This window comes from Lissotriton helveticus, chromosome 8 (assembly GCF_964261635.1).
Source record: "Lissotriton helveticus chromosome 8, aLisHel1.1, whole genome shotgun sequence".
In the NCBI taxonomy this organism is placed as follows: Eukaryota; Metazoa; Chordata; class Amphibia; order Caudata; family Salamandridae; genus Lissotriton; species Lissotriton helveticus.
This window is the reverse complement of record NC_136069.1, coordinates 322948218-322968474: the sequence shown is the minus strand read 5'-3', so window position 1 is coordinate 322968474 and position 20257 is coordinate 322948218. Positions and strand designations below refer to the sequence as shown.

The 20257-nt window shown below is 43.1% G+C and overlaps 1 protein-coding gene across 2 annotated transcripts in view; it reads left to right on the top strand.

Annotated features, from left to right (window-relative positions):
• SACS (sacsin molecular chaperone) overlaps positions 1-20257 on the top strand; it is a 305612-nt gene that overhangs the window by 199486 nt on the left and 85869 nt on the right. For both annotated transcript variants that reach the window (XM_078657096.1, XM_078657097.1), the window contains exons 5-7: positions 2937-3048; positions 6521-6667; positions 12369-13851. In XM_078657096.1, coding sequence (XP_078513222.1) covers positions 2937-3048; positions 6521-6667; positions 12369-13851 — 1742 coding nt within the window. The remainder of the gene's footprint in view (positions 1-2936; positions 3049-6520; positions 6668-12368; positions 13852-20257) is intronic.

The window sequence follows — 20257 nt, the reverse complement described above, 5'->3', positions numbered from 1 at the left end:
ACCTGACTCCTTCACAACGGCTTCCCTTTGTTGTAGCCATTCTGGACACTGTACTATTTCAAGCCTTCCCTCTACCACAGCAAGTCAGAGGACATTCAGGACTAGTAAGCTGATATATCAATCCCCTGACCTGGGTCTCATAGAGAGCAGCTTTGAGACTTTTTGGCCTCTTAGCCTCCTACATCCTGCTAGTGGACAAATGCAGTGGTGTCTGAAGTCGGACCTGTCAGAGCCCATCCAGGTGTCGGAGGACACTGCAAAAGACCTGCAGCAGTGGCTGTTCGACTGCAATGGTCATGTGCAAACCCCTCTACATACCCCCTCCGCATCTAATAGTTGTGAAAGACGCATCATTGCTGGGTTGCAGAGTCCACCTTGGATAGATGGGGGTAGAGGTCAGAGGACTTTGGTCTCTGTCAGAAGCCTGCCTCATCATTAACCTGCAGAAGTTGCACATGATTCACTTGGCACTGAAGGTGCTCCTCCCAACCATCAAAGGAGACAAGTACAGGTTCTCACGAACAATGCAACTGCCATGTGATATTGCAACACATAGGGTAGAGTAGGATAGTGGTTCCTGTGCTAGGATGCTCTGTATTTCTTGAAGTGGCTGAACGCTCACGGCAATTCCCTGTTCGCCCAGCACCTGGTAGAATCATTAAATGCAAGGGCAGGATAACAGATCTAACATTGCCTAGTGGATCACAAATGGCAATTACACTCAGAGGTAACACAGGGCATCTTCCAGCAATGGGGAGAACCCTCTGCAGAGAACAAGCAGTGACCAGACATTTGCATGTTGAAGTTCCCAAGGCAGTATTCTCTCAGAAAGGTCTTCTGTCTCAGCTAGAGCTCAGGACTCCTGCATGCCTTTCCGCCCCTGCCTCTCCTGTCCAGAGAACTGAAAAAGGTCCAAAAAGACCGGGTCCAAGTCATCCTAGTTGCCCCAGACTGGGCAAAGAGAGTGTTATGTTATGCATATTTGGATAGAGCACTATCACCCGGGAAGTTACCCCGAACTTCTTGCCATGAGTATTTGTCCTCTGATAGGCTGAAACTTTGGGAGGACCTGTTGTCATAGCAGCAGGGCCAGATCCTGAGTGGGAGCCTGCACAACTTACACCTTCAAACGTGGATATTGAGTGATGACAGTTGAAGGCTTTTTTTCACCCTCTTGTAGTGGTTGGTGTCATCTTGGCAGCAAGTTGTTCATCCACAAAAACTATGTATGCAGGACGCTGGGGGATGTTTATTTCCTCGCGTCTTCCACATGACTTCCATCCCATAAATGCAAACGTGTCTGACATCTTCTTATTCTGTCTGTCTTTAGACCAGTGGGGCCTTGCTGTGGCAACAGTTAAGGGTTATCTTTTTGCATTTGTCAGATCAGCCATCACTTTTCAAATTACCTATTGTGATGTGTTTCAAAAAAGGATCGATCCACATGTTCCCACCAACACCTTTTGTTATGCCACAATGTGACCTTAATTTGGTTCTCAATTACTGCATGTGTGCTCCTTTTGAACCGACGCACAGCTGTCCTCTACCCCTATTGACCATCAAAACTGTCTTCCTCATTGTCATACGTTGACAAGGCAAGTGAATAAACTCCAAGCCCAGTCCATCAAGCTGCCATACACATTGTTCTTTCCAGACAAATTGGTACTCTGTATGAAAGTCGCCTTCCTGCCGTAGGAAGTCCCACCCTTTCACATTGAGCAATCCATCAACTTGCCAGCTTTCTTCGCTCCTCCTCACCCCTCCAAGGAGGAGAAACACCTCAACAGTCTTCAATAATCGATGGCCCTCAATTTTTATATTGATTGGACCCGAGATCAATGTTTGGATGATTGCCTGTTTGTGGGCTTCTCTGGTGCCAAAAAGGGGTAAGTGGTTTAAACAAAGCACCATCTTCCGATGGATTGTGCTATGTATTTAGATATACTATGTACTAACAAAATAGCAGCTCCCAGAAAGCTTGCACACTCATTCGACCAGAGCAAAGTCTGCTACCACTGCACTGACTCATGGTGTGTCAGTCTTGAACATCTGCCGAGCTGCTACGTGAATGCCCCATCACACATTAACACAGCACTAGTGCCTGGAAAACCCAGGCCAGAGGTGCGATGGGCATTTCACCCGATGACTCCTGCAGGATTGGCTGGTCTGAGCCATTCCACAAACCCATCACTGGGGGAGGTACTGCTTTTGTATCTATTCACAAAGTGAAGAATCTGTGGTTAGAGGCTCTATCAGAAGGTAAGTTACTTAACTTCATTAATGGCTTTCTTGAGGAGAGACTCTCAAACTAATCATAGATTCCTCACTGACTCACAATCCTGCCCATTCTATTGAATGGACTAATGTAGTCCATTAATAAGATACCATTCTAGAGATGTGCACACTGGATCATTCTGATTCCTATGGGGTCCGCAACTGACAGCGCAGACAGAGATCGCCAAGAAATGGATGTCAGCACGCGGAAATGGGCAGGTATAGGGACTCAACATCAAATCTGGCGCACGACAGAGCCGATGTAGAGCCTCACAACGCCACCTATTGACTAGCAAGGGAATTGCTATCAAAATATCTCAAGTTCCTGGGGAAAATCACGAGGGGAGGAATCTGCGTTTAGGTCACCACCAGTAAAGGTGTCACTGAAGGTAAGTGACTTACTCTGCTTGAGGCAAAATTTAACAGATTTCTGAAATAGTATCATTCATGATTTAGCAAAAGAATACAAAAACACAGACTTCAAGTAGGCACTCTCAAAAGCAATTGAGCTATACAAGAATTGTTAAAGAAAAGATAGATAGTTGTCTACTACTGACACACCTTTACTTTTCACATTTTAAAGGATAAAATACTAGAAATGATAGAGAGATGTTGCATGAACAATTCTTTATCTTGTCATATTTGACATGTTTTGCCTACAGGAGCTTATCCAGAATGCTGAAGATGCTGGTGCAACAGAAGTTAAATTTTTATATGATGAGACTCAATATGGAACAGAGTCTCTTTGGTCTGCAGATATGGTGCCTTACCAAGGTATGTTTTTTTCTGCAAATCATGTGCTTTATCTTTGTTCAAATTCACTAAACAATATTGGCAATTTAAAACATGATATTTAATATGTGTAAATTTCCTCTTAGCATTTGGCTTGGTTGTCAATCCTTTGTTACTGTTACTGTAACGTGAAAACAGAATCAGAAGCTTTTCGTAAAGGTTGTCTTCTAACACTTTCGGATATCACATTTGGTGAACTTTGTGACCTTACAATAGTTTATAAGATTGAAGAAAATGTTCTCCCTTCTGGATTAGGCCTCTGTTTTCAATTTTGAACCGATTAAAGCCGATTTTTTACAATCATGGTTGGTGCCATGTTCCTTTTTCTGATGTGTGCTAGTTCTTGTGCTTGTTTATTGCCCCCAAAACTGTTCTGTTCCACATTACAATTCTTTTGCACATATTCTGCAACATTAGCAGCATGCTTTTCCTTTTTTTATTTTTTGTGTTGGAAATTAACAGCATCATCAAAAGTACATCATACTAAATGTAATCAAGAGAAAAGATCATGATTTCCAATTCAGGGGTAAAAGAAAATTCTTTGATCTTTGCATGAAATATTGTAGACATCAGTAGATTCTCTAACTTAACCTCAGAAATGTGGCAGAAATGTATTATCCTACCCAGAGTTTCAGGATTGCAGGGCATTCTGCATAAAAAATATAGCAGGATCCATGCAAGCCATACACCCCTGGATACGCCTGGGTCTCTTTTTAGAAATTCCAATAGTTCGTAGGGTTCCCTCGTTGCTGGGTGACCCAGAACCTGAATTGTGCCGCTATTCATCAAGGCAAATACGTATAAATTGGGGTTTACATGATCTCTCTCAATTGATATGTCACAAATATGTCCAAAGTAATCCAAATTTCCTCTTGTTTGCCCTGGGGATAGGGAAGCTCCAGGCCCCAGTGGACGGATAGACTGTTGTGGCTTAAATGATGGCCATGATCCTGATGGCAAGATGGACTGGCCAGCATCACATTATTATTTAAAAAAAACATCCCTGCCATTTAGCTGTCGTTCTGTTGTGGGTATTATAATATATTCATAGAAAATATAAGTTGGGACGTTGGAAGATACTGGTCAATCTGTTTAATGCCCGAGTGAAAATTGCTGCTCAGTAAAAGTACACCACAAGGTTCATTTGAGGTTCACTGAATGAAAACAACATCGAACTGAGGATAAAAGTATTTAACAATAACATGCATCTCTGGCGGTTAAGGTCGTGGTTAAGGATTTGTTGTTTAATGCACTCGTTGTTAAGGATTCGTTGTTCAGGCTGTTTCCCATCTCGGTTATGCCACGTCACTTAATATCTCCTTTGGCGGGACATGTAAAAAATTGCTTTCTTTACCTACTGTTGCTGTACAGTCCTATATTAGAATTAGAGGGTTTTGCAGTGGTATCGTCAACCATAATCGCTTGTGCCTCTCATGCGTCTTGTGCTCTTTTGTGTGCACTATTATCCACGTAATCTGTCTTTGCCCAAATATCTATAGTGAAGATTCTTTGAGGACCATACAATGAACAGTTGCTCTAAGCTTTTCCATTAAAAGTATTTGAATGTGGTGAGATTTTGCCGGATTTCCACACAGGTACTAGACAAATGTGTCAACTGAAAAACAATCCTGGAAAAAACTGAAATCTGGCAGCGGGATACTGAAAAAACACTGGTAAATTTGGGTAACTACCTTTAGAATCCCAGTATGTTTAGTAAATCACGAATGAGCAGTACACTTCTTGTTAGCTTGAGTGAAACAACTATCGTGTATGTTAGCTTTAGGAGTTGTATTCTGTTTTGCATTCCCTGTTTTAAATTGCAGGTTGATAATGTATGACGATCCTTATTTAATGTTGACAGAATATATTTTTTTATTTTTGCATTAATTGTAATGTGCTATTAATTATACACAATACATTTTTCTACTACACACTACATGAAGGCCTTTTATGACATTGAACAGCATGTTTTGCACTTGGTTAACCAGCCTTTACTGGTGGCAGCCAGTCTCCCAATTTTCATAATCTGATGCAGAAATGTCAAGCCTTTCAAAATTTGGGGCAATTATTTGAGGCATGTACTGATTTTCGCACATATTTCATGCCTATACCATATAACTAAATGAGCACCTCACCGTTGAAATGCTTATTAGGCTGGCTGTTTTATAAAAAAAGAAATTGGGATATTTCTCTTTTTCATTTAAGCAGCGTTAGTACTTTATATAATATGTGTATTGTAAATAAACACATTCCCTTTGTGACATATGCTATGATTACATGGTATCTGCAATCAAGGCTCCATCAAACTGGAGAATAAAAATGTAAAAAGAAAAAACAAGGCAGTAGGTCTTTTCCATCTATGCACCAATGATCTAGAACAATATCCATGTATCCCTAAGGACTGCCAACCAAGCTGCTCCAATTTACTGACGATACACCTCTTCAAAGAACACTACATCGCAATGCAGTAACCATACACGTCTGCTAGAAATCCCAGCTACCTCTCCTATCACTTGTTGACTGTGTTTGCCTTTGACCTAGTATAGTGCTCTGCTGGCTTTTGGCCAGGTTTATGGTATACAAATACTACATACATACACATTCCTACCTTACAGAAAATATTCATGCACAGACAGTGGCGGCTAGCTGGGAACTTGGGTATTGGGGCGGGAGGAGGGGTGGATAAAAAACAAATAAATAAATAAATAAACGTACCTTCTTCGCTGCACCACCACTGCCTCTCCTTCGTCCTCTTCTAGTCTGCTACAGCACTTGGAAGCACTCAGGCTTCCGGGCTCTCCGAGCCAATCACGAAACTGCAGGAGCAGCATTGTGATTGGTCTGAGCATCCTGTTTGGACGCTCAGGCAGTGCCTGGGAGGCTGAGCATGTTCTCCATGGGGCTGTGCAACACAGCCCAATGGAGAACATGCCAAATGCCCATGTCAGTTTGGCTGGCCCTAGAGGGCCGGACAAACTGTCATGTGCACTTAGAGGAGTGCAGACCACTCCTCCCCTGCTCTGGGGTCACAGAGCCAGGTCCGCCCGACTACTGCATATAAAAAGAAAATGATCATAACGTCCTGTTATCATTCTCTTTTTCTTTTTTGCACTGCTGAAATAGCAGTGGGGTGACACTTCCGCCTTAGCGGAGGAGCCGCCACTGCACACAGAAGTCCTAGATTGTAGCTCATCTGTCACATATGGACTGTAAATAGCAGATTATTGATCCATTTGACTTGAACAAGATAGTTTCTTATTAGGCAATCATTTGTAAATATGTGTATTATACAATGATTCATCCAGTAGGATTGCTAGCTAAATTAATTACCTGAAAATATAAGCGATGTCCCATGTCGTGACTTTGTTTAATAGGTCCTGTTGGCTCTGGCTTTATTTCGCTTGGTACCTTTACCTTTATTGCTTGGATCAACTTATATTTTTTTATTCCCTAGGACCAGCACTTTATGTGTACAACAATGCCATTTTTACTCCTGAAGACTGGCACGGGATTCAGGAAATTGCTCGAAGCAGGAAAAAAGATGACCCACTGAAAGTCGGGCGATTTGGCATTGGGTTCAATTCTGTTTATCACATTACAGGTATTTTGCACAATGAGTAACCCAATAACTTATCTACAGTATTAATATTCACAGAGACCATGTATTTTCAGTATTGATCAACTTGGAAAATGCTACAAATCTTACTATTTTTTTTCCACAGCAGGAAGCCTTTACAGGACTTTACATTTATTCAAAGATGTATTTAATGCCCGCAAATCTGAATGTGTCTAAAAACTTTCATCCTTATATACTATCACAGTCAGGAGTTGGTAAACAATTCTTAATTTTTTTAAAAAGGTGCTGGTGCCCAGAATATTTCACAGGAGGCAACTGGCCATTTCCACCACTAGTGAATCCTCTTCCACCACTTTTGCACCCACCTGATTCCATTACCGGTGCTGCCCAGAACTCTCACTGGCACAGCCCTTTGCCTGTATGGATACTGCCCACAGTCTTTGATGCTCTCACTACTCCTCCAGAAGTTGACCGATGGAGAGCAGGGCAATGCAAAGTGTGTTTTACTGCTTTAGCTTATTGTCTTGACTGCTGTGTTGCTATTTCTCACAATAAATTAACCCCATACTGTCCAGACAAAAATTAACCAATAGGGTGCAAACACTGGGAAAGTGAGCTTTAGAATCTGCATGCTGGATCAGCAGCAGCTGGTAATTTTTCCATTTGGCATGGTGTGGTCCTGTGTCTCCAAAACATCAATTGATCATTAATTTTGCTTCCTTGGGGATTACTCAAATAGGAGCATTCTTCCTCCCTTGGGGCTAACACAGTCACGAGCGAAGAAGTATTACGAATCATACCTTCACCCAACTAAACTGAAATCTACAGATTCCTCATAAACAAGAGATTGCTATTACATATTCTGTGAGCTCCTATGGATGGTGAACTATTGATGGCACTTACATTAAACGGTGAGGACTTTGAAACAGACTGGGACCCTTTCTTGCCTTTTTGTATTCCGAAATCTAACATCTTACATGCCTTCAGTATTTAAAAGTGCTGGGATGTGTTCCTCTACGCAGGTTACAATTACCATGCAGATTGCTTAGGCCACTGAAAAATAGGGACCCTGTTGAACTCTAAATAGAACATTTCGCTGGCATATTTTTTTAATCACTGTTTAATTCTGATGGATGTGGCGGTAGTAGGTCGGGCTTCTTGAACATGTGCTAACGTTCGTACTTACTTTTAGCTTAGCCCTATATTTTCTTTTATGCCTTTTATTCACCACAAGTGTTTGTAGTTTAGGTCTTTGCATATTTCTAAAGATCAATAAAATGTTTAGGCCCTGAATTTAGTTTGGTGGATGGGTTACCTCCTCACAAATATGACGTATATCCTCTCTGCCTTATTACAAGTGCATTATATTGTGTTCTGCTTCTAATAAGGTGGACAGGATGTCCATCACGTTTGTGGCCTTACCAAACCCTAAATCCGTAAAATTAAATGTCTAAAAAGTCATATTTTTTAGATCGGTGGCAGCTATTTAGGTTAGTGTACTTCTAATAGGTATTATCTTTTTTGGGCTGTGTGCCGGGCAGATTTTCGTCAATACATGAATAGATTATTGGAATATTTTAGGCTTCCTTGGAACATAATAATTTTAGGGTATTTTTCCTCCTGCTGGGAGTGCATGCTCAAATATCCACGTCCAAGACAGCTTTCAGATACAAAACCATGGTTCTCAGCCAAAATTAAATGTCCATAAATTAATTACAATTTTCAGGAAGTCGGAACATCTGGGACATAACCTTTTAAATCTGAAATCAGAATTTAGTTAACTCATTTAGCTAAACTACTCTATGGGATATTTCTTATATATGGTCTAGAAGCCATTCAGTGATTAAACACGTACTCGGATGTCTGGGCCTGACTGAGAGAAAACTCACACCTGAATGCAAATGAGTTCTTCAGGAGGCCATTTAATTTTAGTGACTTTAATCAAATTCCTATACCAGGAGAGGATTAAGGGATCGTCCAGGACATGATAGTTAGGTGCAAAATGTGCATTCACAACTTCCGTTTGTCTTTTTTAAGGCTTACTAGACGCACTGGCTACTAGATCTGCTGTGGTTTCTGGAGGCGTGGATACATTGAAACTCCAGGGAAGGGTTCGCTGTCCAGGGGGATGTTTTGCTGCTCTATTGTTTGGCCATCTGTGAGATGTCCTTGACCAGACGTCAGATGTAACAGACTTGATTATTCATTGGGATCTCTGCTTCAACAATCGAATAAGAGGCTCACCTTTTGGTCTCTATTCCTCTATTCGTCCTCAACCGAAGTAAGACCCTGTTCTCTAATCTGTCTACATAGTCCAAGATGTAACTCCAACCATTTAGCAATTCTTCTCTTTCCACTAGAGTAACAGTCCGTAGGTTTGTTGTCCCTAAGGCTCACATTCCCACCAGGGCTCCTTCTTCAACGTCTCTCGCGTTCCCTCTAGCTCACCTTACTTGCTACGCTCTGTCATACTTTTGCTTATATGGATCTTATTTCCTTCATGTCACATTTCTACAAAGTGTCTGGTGTCAAACATGCTTCCTATCCCATTCCCAGGTTCACCACAGCCCAAAGCATCATCAACATTTCTGCAGGGGCCCATGTGATGACCCCCTCGTTGTGGCATGTATTTTCTGCTTGCTCTACTGATAGGGCCCTGTGGGTCTCCACCAAGCAATTGGAGAGTGTGCAAGTGTTTGAGATGTGCTATGGTAAACAAGTATTTCATCTCACATACAACTGATTCAAAGTAGACATCGTCCTCTTAGTGATGTGCGTAGGAAGAAAGACTGGATCAAAGATATTTTGAGCGAAAAAGTATGATTACAGAGTTGCGATCTTAGTCCCATCAGAGTGACAATAACATTATCAGAATAAGAATAGAGAAGCCTACTTGCACATTTGATGTCCCACCCTTGTTATGGTCTGGCTAGACAGCGCATCTGTTGCCAGATAATTCTGTGAGAATCACCAGGAGAGGGGATCCAAGAGTACAGGAGTTGAATGGACAGAAGTTATGTGCTTGCTCCCAAAAAAAGTGCTTCTTGTTTCTGTGTTGGTAGAGTACTCAAAACATTAGTGCATGGAGAGACATTGTTAAGCATCTCTTAGTTGTAATCAACCAATGATGAGGCATTGCTCCCACAGGAATGTCACTTGTAACGATGTTCCTTCGGTGCAATGCCCTGCTCTATATTTACTTTTTGTAGCTTAATGCCACTTTGTAAATATGGTACCCTTTCACGCAGATAACTGCGTTAAAGTGTGTGCAATGTGTGTTGTTACTGTGGGCTTTCCACTGCAACACCCATTGCTTTTTGACGCTGCACGAGATTTACAAGGATCTGTGAATCCGAGGCAGCGATAAAAACTAAGGCCATGCAAGAGCGGGTGCTAGAATGGGGAAACGAGGAGAAATACTTTGTTTTCTCCTCTTTTGCTTTTTCCATCTATGCTGCATTCTGCAGCACACATGAGCAAAACGCCATGAATGATTGTTTATGTGCAGAAAAGTGCGCTTAAACAATCATTAAATAATGACGATTTTCTACTTATATGTGTGCTGAATCCTGTAGCACACAAAGAAATATCAAATCGCCATTATGAATTGTTTATGTGCAGGACGGAACACCTTCCTGCTCATAAACAATCATCCTCTGAAACGCAGGCACCCTTTCACTAGGGTGCAAGGGAAGCCGCGTTGGCAGTAGGCAGCTAATTTTAGCGGCAGAGCTAGGGAAAGCACGGGGGTGCTCCATATTGTAAATATGTGGCACAGCGCGACGCTCCGACATCTCCTTGTACATATGCTCCGCTATGTGGTAGAAATCGCCTGGTCTCTACCTCAGGAAGACTTTTGCTGAAAGAGAAAACGTATGGCTGAAGTACAGAGCTCAGAACCTCTATCTTCTGATTTTACATTCTGAGATCTCTTACATATGTCTTCTGCCGATCACCCTTTAGAAGTGCATTGACTTTATGTTGCCATTCAAACTGGTTTCAGCTGCCAGGTGAATGCTGCTCCGAGTATGATAAGCAAGTAGTTTTATTGGAGCACTGGCTAGGGTGACCGCCTGCCATAGAGGCAAATGCTGGACGGGCACCGTAAAAATTCAAGTCAATGGGTCCTGACGGTATGTCCACCTCGAACAGCTGCTACACCGCAAGAGATCCTGCAGACCTCATCTCCAGGGCCTCGAATTCAACCTGTCAGAGAAACTGCTAAACAAAGAGCAATTAGAAAATGTAGAATATCTCTTATGTAACCTATTTAGCCATGTGCCTATATCTAGGTCTATACATCTTTTTCTGTGCCTCCTATGTCTTCTTCCTTTTTCTCTACCCCTCGTTGTTTCTCTCTCTCTTCCTCTACCAATATCTCTTACCATCTTTCTTTCTTTCTTTCTCTCTCCTCCTCTCTCTTTCGTTCCCTCATCTGTGCTCTTTCTCTGCTGTCTGTCAAATCGTTTCTCTCAATTTCCCATCTCTGTCTCGTTGTTGGTTGTGTGTCTTCTCTCTCTTGGTACTTCGCCTCATTTGCTTGTTCTCGCACTTTTTAACTTCTGTCTCTCCTTCTATGACTTCCTCTTTCTCTCTCTTTCATTCCCTCCTCTTTCTCCTTTCTGTGCCACGCTCTCTTTTGCCTTATTCTGCCTACCTCCAACCTGTCTCTTTCACTCCACATTGCATGCATTCATATGAGATTGTGTGGGACTCTGCTAGATATATGTGGTTTCTTTTCAAAAACACAGGCAGTTAAAGAAACCTTTTGGATAATATCTGAAGTACAAATAGATTGTATTTTATTGTCGAATAATTTGCATAAATTTACTGGGAAATCTGTTCGTAACCTTGACTTGTCCTTATTATGTTTGAACATTGAGAACTAGACGTGTAACAAATAATAACATCTCTGCGGTTGAAATGCGCTGGCTTCTCGGGCTATTGATTTTTCTCTGCACTAGATGGAAACCCTGCTTTGTTTATGAACCCATCTAACCATAGCACGTCAGTGAAGTAGGTACACACTAACACCAGCAAGGCCCATAATTCTGACTTAAGTATGCGGTCACATGCAGGCATGGTTTTTGTTTACCTGTGTTTGTGTGCATTAACACATTCAAGTCAGACCTGTTGGCTTTGCCAATGCTTATTTTCTTCTGTCACTAGCATTAATTCACTTAGTTTACTCTCGCCTGTTTTCGTTTTTGCCCAAATGCATTTGAATAGATCCCCATGGTCGACCTTGCTAACATCATACACATTGCTCAAGCACTGCATATGTCTGAATCACATATGAAATATTTGAGGACCTCAGTGATGGAACTCTGAAGAGTGCTGGTTTCCAATTTGGAAGGTCCCAGTAGGTGAGCCAGATGGTACTATCTTGCCTTTATTAACTGTGCACCTAACTGGCACATAACCGAAATTGTGTCTGACTGCTTTCTCCAGATGATGGAACGCTACCAAAACATATCAGCAAGGTTTGAAAAAAGGGAGTTCTTAATAATTCTCTAATTCTAAGTAAGAATCAATGTCAGTACAAAAAAGGTAAGCTTGAAATGATAACAATTCCCACAAATCTGGTTCATGTACTCTATTTGTGCTTGTAAAGCATGTACATTTTATACACTTAAATGCATACTATTAACTTAAGAAACAAGTGATCTGATAATAATTCTTTTAAAGACCAAGTTATATTGTATTATTTTCCTTTTTTGGGCAGATGTTCCAAGTATATTCAGCGGTGACCAAATAGGAATGCTGGACCCCCATCAAACGCTTTTTGGCCGGCACGAATCGGGCCAGTGTTGGAATCTAAAAGAAGACATAAAAGAGATCAACGAACTTGTGGACCAGTTTGCACCATTCATCGGCATTTTTGGAAGCACAAAAGAAACAATCGTGGATGGCCATTTTCCTGGGACATTTTTCCGCTTTCCTCTTCGCCATGAGCCATCTTTATTAAGTACCAATGTATACAACAAACAAAAAGTTCTGGAGCTGTTTGATTCATTCAGGGCAGATGCAGATACTGTGTTACTGTTCCTTAAAAGTGTTCAGAATGTGTCATTGTATGTGAGGGAGGGAGATGGAACAGAGCGGCTTCTTTTTAAAGTGACCGCTAATGAAAACAAAGCCTTGAAGCATGAAAGGCCAAACTCCATCAAGATTCTAGGCAGTGCCATAGATGACTATTGTAATGGCATTCCAAGCAACAGCATAACTTGTGTAACTTACCACATAAACATACTTGTAGAAGATGAGAGCATTAAAGAGGTCCAACACACCTCCTGGTTGGTGTGCAATAGTGTTGGCGGTCGAGGAATGTGCAATGAACTTGACTGCTTAGCTGATGACTTGAAATTTATACCTACAATAGGTATTGCCATGCCTTTGTCATGTGATGGGCAGGACAAGGGAGCAGTCGCTGAATTTTATGGGAGAGCGTTTTGCTTTCTTCCTTTACCTCCAGGTGACGAAAGCAAGACAGGTCTCCCTGTTCATATCAGTGGTTTCTTTGGCCTAACTGATAACCGAAGGAGCATCAAGTGGCGAGAACTGGATCAGTGGCGAGACCCTGCTGCTCTCTGGAATGAACTTCTCATAAAAAGTGTGGTCCCAAAGGCATATTCTACCCTCATTTTGGAAGCTATCAAGAGAATGGAGACGGAGGAAAATCCTGATTTTCCACTCTCTGCAGAGAAAATTTATAGCATATGGCCAGATATGACGAAGACAAGACTACACTGGAAGTCTGCATTAGAACCTTTATTGAGTGATTTGCTACAGAATGTGGTTGTTTATTCCATTGGTGGTTCATGGTTGAACGTGCATGAGGTGTGCTTCTCAGAAATCGATGAAAAACTTGAGTATACAGAAACGGTGCTGAAGTATCTTCAATCCTCAGGAACACATGTCACTAAAGTACCTGCCAACATTTCGGATGCAATTCAGTTTTCAGTACCCAATACTAAGCCAGTGAAGAAAGTGACTCCTTCGTTGGTGCGACAGGTATTGAGGAAATCTGGGCACAGAGGCTCAACCGAGGAAAAGCTTCACCTCTTAGAGTTTGTGCTCAGTGATGGAAATTACAGTGAACTTCTTGGCCTCGAACTTCTTCCTTTACAGAATGGAACCTTCACTACTTTCTCCTCATCTGTGTCAGATAAAGATGTTGTTTACATAACCTTAGAAGATTTCCCAAGGTAAAGATTTTAACTTTTAAAATCTCCATAGTTAATTTATGATGTTATCTTGTCTAGTCAGCTGCTGATAATTATAATAAGACTCTATGTTAGATTTACATGACTGAGTACAGATTAGAGTACAGATTTTATGCTCTGTGTACCAGCAGAAACATTTAGGGTGTTTTTTTCAAAGGAAGTGCTTTCATCTAAACAATTGTATATGTATGTTGAACGATTGGCAGTTAATTAATTTGTTGATGTTTAATCAATGTATTTTATTTTAAGTAATTCTTTTTTTTTACTGTGTCACATATCAATAAATGTAGTCTAACAATTACTTTAAAGCTTTATACAAATCAGATTTTTTCTACAGCAGGAGATTAGTTCTACGCTCGGGAAGGGATACAAAGAAATCCAGAGTTTGGAACTCTGGGCTCCCAGTAACCTACCTCTGTCGCCTTAAGGTGCATGGTTGGCTATGGTGCAGGTTGGTTGATCCATGTCCCTAGTGGGTTTGTAGTTGGAAGCCAAGTTGTGGTTATATCTGGGTCCTTCGTTCCAATAAATCTATGGAGTGCCTTTTATCCTTGTCCACACTACCTGCCAGTGGACTGCTTTTAGGGCTGTTTGACATGATTGCCTGTCCCCAGATTAAAGCACATTTGGCTGCCTTGGTTTGTATCCTTTGTAGTCTATCAGTGAGCTTTCTGGGAGCCATACATTGACAATTTTGAAACAGTCCATTTGTGAATTACTAAGGATCTGGCCATGGATTTGTGGTGCGAATGATAGATCTGTGTCGACAATTATCCCAATTTCTTGCGTTCTATGCACTGTTTGGGGGAGTGCGAAGGTATGTGGGTAATACTAAAGGAATATTTTTGGAGTCAGTGCCTTCCAGTACTTGAATCTCTGCCATACAACATAAATAAATCAAAGGTATTTAGTCAAGCTTATCTGATTTTAAGGCAGTCGTTGATGCTTTTCTGGTTCCTAGTTTAATCACATATGAATTTGAGTGTCCTGGGCATACATTTGGGATTTGACTTGGTGACAGTGGTGTTTGGGAGACTGCAGATGTTGCTCGGAAGGGGTGTAAGAGAGGACCCCCTGTGGATTGTTGCATGCCACCCATCGAGTTCAGGATTGAACCGATCACACCTTAGTTGGCTGCAGTTATGAAGGAGAGACGAGATTCACAGTAGTACCTTACAGGGTCCCCCAGTCTGTTGCTTGAATCTGGTGAGCTGGATTTTTTGATCCCCTGTGTCGTAGGCTGATGTGAAGGTCTTGTGGGTTTGCCATTGGGTTTTTTCAGGACGACATTACATAAAGGTTGATCTCAGGAAAAGGATAATACTGTATAACAGTCATGTATTTAGAATAAAAAGCAGTAAAGCAAACAAGATAGTTATCATAAGTAGCAGGAAAAAAGCTACTAGGAGAAAACCAGTTTGCTCGTTTGTTATTATTCTTAGAGTGCTCATAAAGCTGGCCAGGTCATGCTTAACACTACATAACAGTGAATATTCACAGAGGAAACACATAAGCGCCCAACACCTCCTCCGAATAAAAAAAAAGAAAACTTGATGTGTGCAGTTTACACCATAAAACATTGCTCCGGTAAAATGTGATTTAATAAACATGTACAAATTTATAAAAGAAAGAAGTATATTGTGTGCAGGTTTTATAATCGGGGGACTGCTTTTCCATGCTTCACTGCGTTTGCTTGGTCTTGTAGGACTAAGCTGAATGTTGTGTCCAGTTCTCTGGCTCGTAAATGTGAAGCACACACATTGGTCTTTGGTCTCCACTGGGATGCAGGTGTATTGCACATTGCTGGTGGAAAGATGCAGCTCAGGTTTCTGCTCAAAGACATTCCACAAGCCAGGTATTTGTTGTGTGTTTTGATGTGGTGTTAGCCATTGTGCTGGAGATGAGTAAACGTGCGGCATTGTCTGGCCATAAGCATACATTTCTTGTGTGCCAGAGATGATCTTGGTGATGCTGGAACAGAGTAGCAAACTATTACCACGTTAGTGATAATAGTGATCGAAGCGGTACTGCATGGTACTGGCAGGTATGGAAATTACAACTGATGTTCAGCTCGGTGATATGTTCTGCTGCTCTTAAAGTAACGTTTCACCTTGATGTTGACCTGCTGCAGAGTACTGCCTGTCCGAGTCCTGAAGACTTCTCTGGTTAGAGATTCAGTGCACTGACTCTCCCCTGTTAAGGGACCAGGCCACAAAATGTGAACCCTGACTGCCCTTTTACATGGAATGATAGTGTACAGTGCTGGATGTAATTTTAGCAGTAGTTACTCTGCGGATTTCTGTCACTCGCCATACTGTACCTCAGAATTGTGGTATTCCTAACAAATTCTGCAGTTGTCTATATTGTATAGTCAGATGTCTAACAATCACATCAAGAATGTATTGCACCAAGCTTCAGGTAAACAGTGTTGCAACACAAAGTGCATGTCTGCCTACTCCACCTCAAGGTCTGGCATACCGTCAACCTTGGTGGCCCTTAGGAATGATAGGTAGAGTGCTATCTTGAAATATCATTCTGTATTATCACACAAGATGCTTATGGGCCTGGCCAAGCTAGTTTGCCCCAGCACTGTATTTTCAAACTCGGAAACAAAAACCTCTCACAATCTATATTACATCAAATAGAAATCCACTCCTCAGGCCTCAAGTCGCAGGCCTGTGATCACTTACCTGACAATCTTCTATTCTCAGCCATTTTTTAGGTCTCGCATACGCAGCGCGCATGCGCTGCATAGGAAGGAGACCTTTAGCAATCGCTTCGCCTTTTCAGCCAAAAACGTGCACGCTTTGCATTGCCTTCAATAGCAACGTGTGCACGTTTGGCGATTTTCTCCTGCAAGGGAAACATGCGCAGGCCCCCTCCTCTCTCCCCTCCCCCTGCTGCCTCTCGTCACACTTTTTTTTTCTTTTTTACCTTGAGCGCGAGGCTCACACGCTTGTTTTTCTCCAGGCAGCTGGGCACAGGCCTCCCTAAATTTGGGTGCCGGTAGGCAGCACCGTGGTGCAGAGTCCAGGTCCTCAATCCATTATCACCCTATCTTTTCTCTTTCCAGTGAGGCCGGACTCTATCTCTGCAGCCCAGGTGGCGTCTCTCCCTGCCCCCTCGTGTTCCGCACTCCAGGCTCCAATGTAAGCCCCGTTCACTATCAGGGCAGCGGGCCCCGCTTCAGGCCCGTTCGCTTTCACTAAAGCAGCTCTCTCTTTGAAGGAGCTAATTCAGGGCCTGCTCGTGGAATAGGTAGTGCTTCAATAAAGCTGACGCCTCCCTATCTGCAATGTTGCAGCCTCCCCGGGCTGCCCCAGTACTCTCTCCACTCATCGCTGGAGTGGGTGCGCCTCACCCGCTCCCTCTGCATTCCATGTTCCGGGCCTCGATGTCGGCCCCGATTACCTTCACCGTCATGGCCCTCTCACCTCTGGGGCTTGCTCGGGGACCGCTCCTATCGCCAGCCATCCTGCAAAGCAGGCCGCCGCCTCCTCACGGGTGTCAGCGCAGCATCCTTGTACTCTTCTGGGGGTCCCTTCGGTGTTTGTCATCACCGTCTGTTCACCACTCTATTCAAGGGCCTCTCACCTGTAACCTCTAACCTGCTGGCCCTGCGAATCCCCAGTGCGCAGGCAGCGGTTAACCGTTGTCTCCAGGGGTGGCGGGGACAAGCAGGAGGCACTCCTCTGTGCACACTCCCCACAGCTAAGCTCTTTCCCTGGGCCAACCGCACCAGGTGAGCCCGGGCACGGCTGCAGGCCTCGAGGTCTCTTCCCGGGCGGTCTGCTGTTTCTGCCAGGAAGCCAGTTTCTGTCCACTGTTGTAGCACAGGGGCCGCTGGGGTCGCCTGTCGCCACCCCAGCAGGCAGATGTGGCAGGATTATTGTTGGGTCAGGGCGAGCCTATCGCTCATGCGTCTGCCATCTTTCGCCTGTAGCCACGCCCCTGTCTTCAGATTAGTCTCTATGTAAAATCTTCACATTAAATCTATGCATCTGGCATAGAGAAGACTCTACACCAGACATTGTGAGGACTTTCCCTCCAGCTTTTGAAATTGACAGGTATGACAGGGAAGGATGCAAATAGGGATGGGGTGTGCCATATTTCATAAAATATGATCCACTGCCACTCCCTAACTGAAGATGTCTGTTATGTGCCATGGAACTATCACCAACCTTCCATTTCTCTGCTCTTTTAATATACCGACACCCAGGCTCTGCCACTCAATTCACACAAATCCTCCCTGACACAGTGGTAGAACATAGCCTAATACCAGAGGCTTCACAGTGCTTGGGGATTTAAATCTTCACCTAGAAAACGTGGAATATGATGTATCCAAACATTTCACACTGGACCTAGAAGCAATTCATCTAACACAACGGCTCAAAGGCCCAACGCATAAGCAAGGCCACTTACTACATCCAATATTCTCAAACATACACAAAATGACTACAGGAAACCCCACAGACATCCTATGGTCTGATCACAGATTGATACCCTTCCAACTATGTAATAGAAGTATGAAAGTCCCTACACCTCACCAGCCCAGATTCAGATACAACTGGGTTACGTTCAACACTGAAACATGGCAGAACATATCAACCAACTCCACCCCCGATACGACTGGAGACATTACAAGCAGGTAAACTAGGTTCAAGGTATGGATGCTAAGCACCTTAAACAATCTAGCACAAAGCTAAACTGTTAGGTGAAAGGGCACCTTGGTTTTCATCAGAACTTTTAGAAATAAACAAGCATTGGCATAGCCAATAGGTATCACCTTTGCTCTGCTCATTATTTTTTCTTCACTTCTTTCACTCAAATTGTATTTTCCAGCTTGTAAGGCATGTTTCTCCCTAAGACTACAGGGTTTAAGCCTTATAGGGACTGTCACAAATGGATTTCTGTGACAGATCTCCATGAGGTGTCCCTTTAGTGCTTAGGTTTGTCGCACAACTCTAAGGCCTGCGTGACTGCATCCAGATGAACCCGAAAAACATTTGAGATCGTGAGATGAAGCTCTACATGTTGAAGCACCAGAAGGCTCTGCACCGGTCCCACTCCAAGTTGAAGTGGAGTGCACATACTCCATTCCAATCCCACCCCTGAAGTCGTACCTAGGCCGATCTTCCTTATGGGGGAAGTCTTAAGATAAGTCAAAGGAGAAACCGAAAAAGTCCAACGGGACTTGCCCCCCTATGAGCCTCTCGGTCCCACTCTCATTCCACGAAGAGCTGATTCAATCTCGGTTCTAATGCATCCACGTTTCTAGGCCTATCAACGACATCACAGCAAGTCAAAGCCATTCGTGAGGCTGAGCTGTGCATCTTTGTAACTCTTCCATTTCCCTCTTGCACCCCTCTGCATGCAAAGGATCTGCAGGACTCTCCTATCAGATTATTGCTGGTAGCTTCTCCTTTAGCACTGCCTGGACCCCTTGAACCCATCTCTGGTTCTGTACTACCATCAGTCTCAACACCAACATCCGTGCCAGCCTCTCGTTCATCAACACCTTTGTGCTGTCCAGCTCCAAAATGGCTTTGGTTCGACCTAAGCTGCATACAGATCTTGACGTACCACACAGTATACACTGAACCCATCCGACTTAGATAGAATCCCACTACCGCATGTATATACATTGCACCATTTTTGGGATTGGACTCTGATCAACGTCAGCCATATGGAGTTGAAAATGGAGGGCATTGGGAGAAATGTGCCTCTCCTTATGATGTAGACAACATGGATTTGCAGGAAGCCAGTGCATTTTACACCTCTTCCCCATTCCAGCATCAGAGAGGAGTACCTTATTCGCCACAATATTTAGAAGGCTGCTAAGGTCTTTGCTCTTCACTTCCCGACTATTCTCTATGTTCTCATAGAGGTCCTACAGTGTCTGTTACCCTTTAATAACGCCCTTATTGACACGCTGGTGGGCTCTTTGGCCAAGCGATGCTCTGGCCCTCCAGTCAACTGACAAATTGCCCATCACCATAGACCTGCTCCAGGCAACCCAGATTTTTTGACCCAGCACCCAAACTGGAGAGCTTTGTGGTACAGGCGTCCACCAATGAAGTAAATCCTAATGCTTTTCATACCACTCCCCCTCACAAGGAGTCAAAACAAGTGGACACTTTTGGTAATTATATGTTCTCCTCGTCCAGTCTTACCCTAGGGTTAGTTAATGCAAACTGCCTATTCTAGCATTATACGCACTATAGGACATGGTGGTCGAGATCTCACCTATGGTCCCAGAAACCTGCGATCCACCCTAGCTCAAACCATTCAAGATGGTCAGGATGCCACCAAATTCGTCATCTGCTTGGTTCTGGACACCACAGATTGTCTAGGTATGGCTATAGGAATTAGTTTGGTGGTTCGGGCG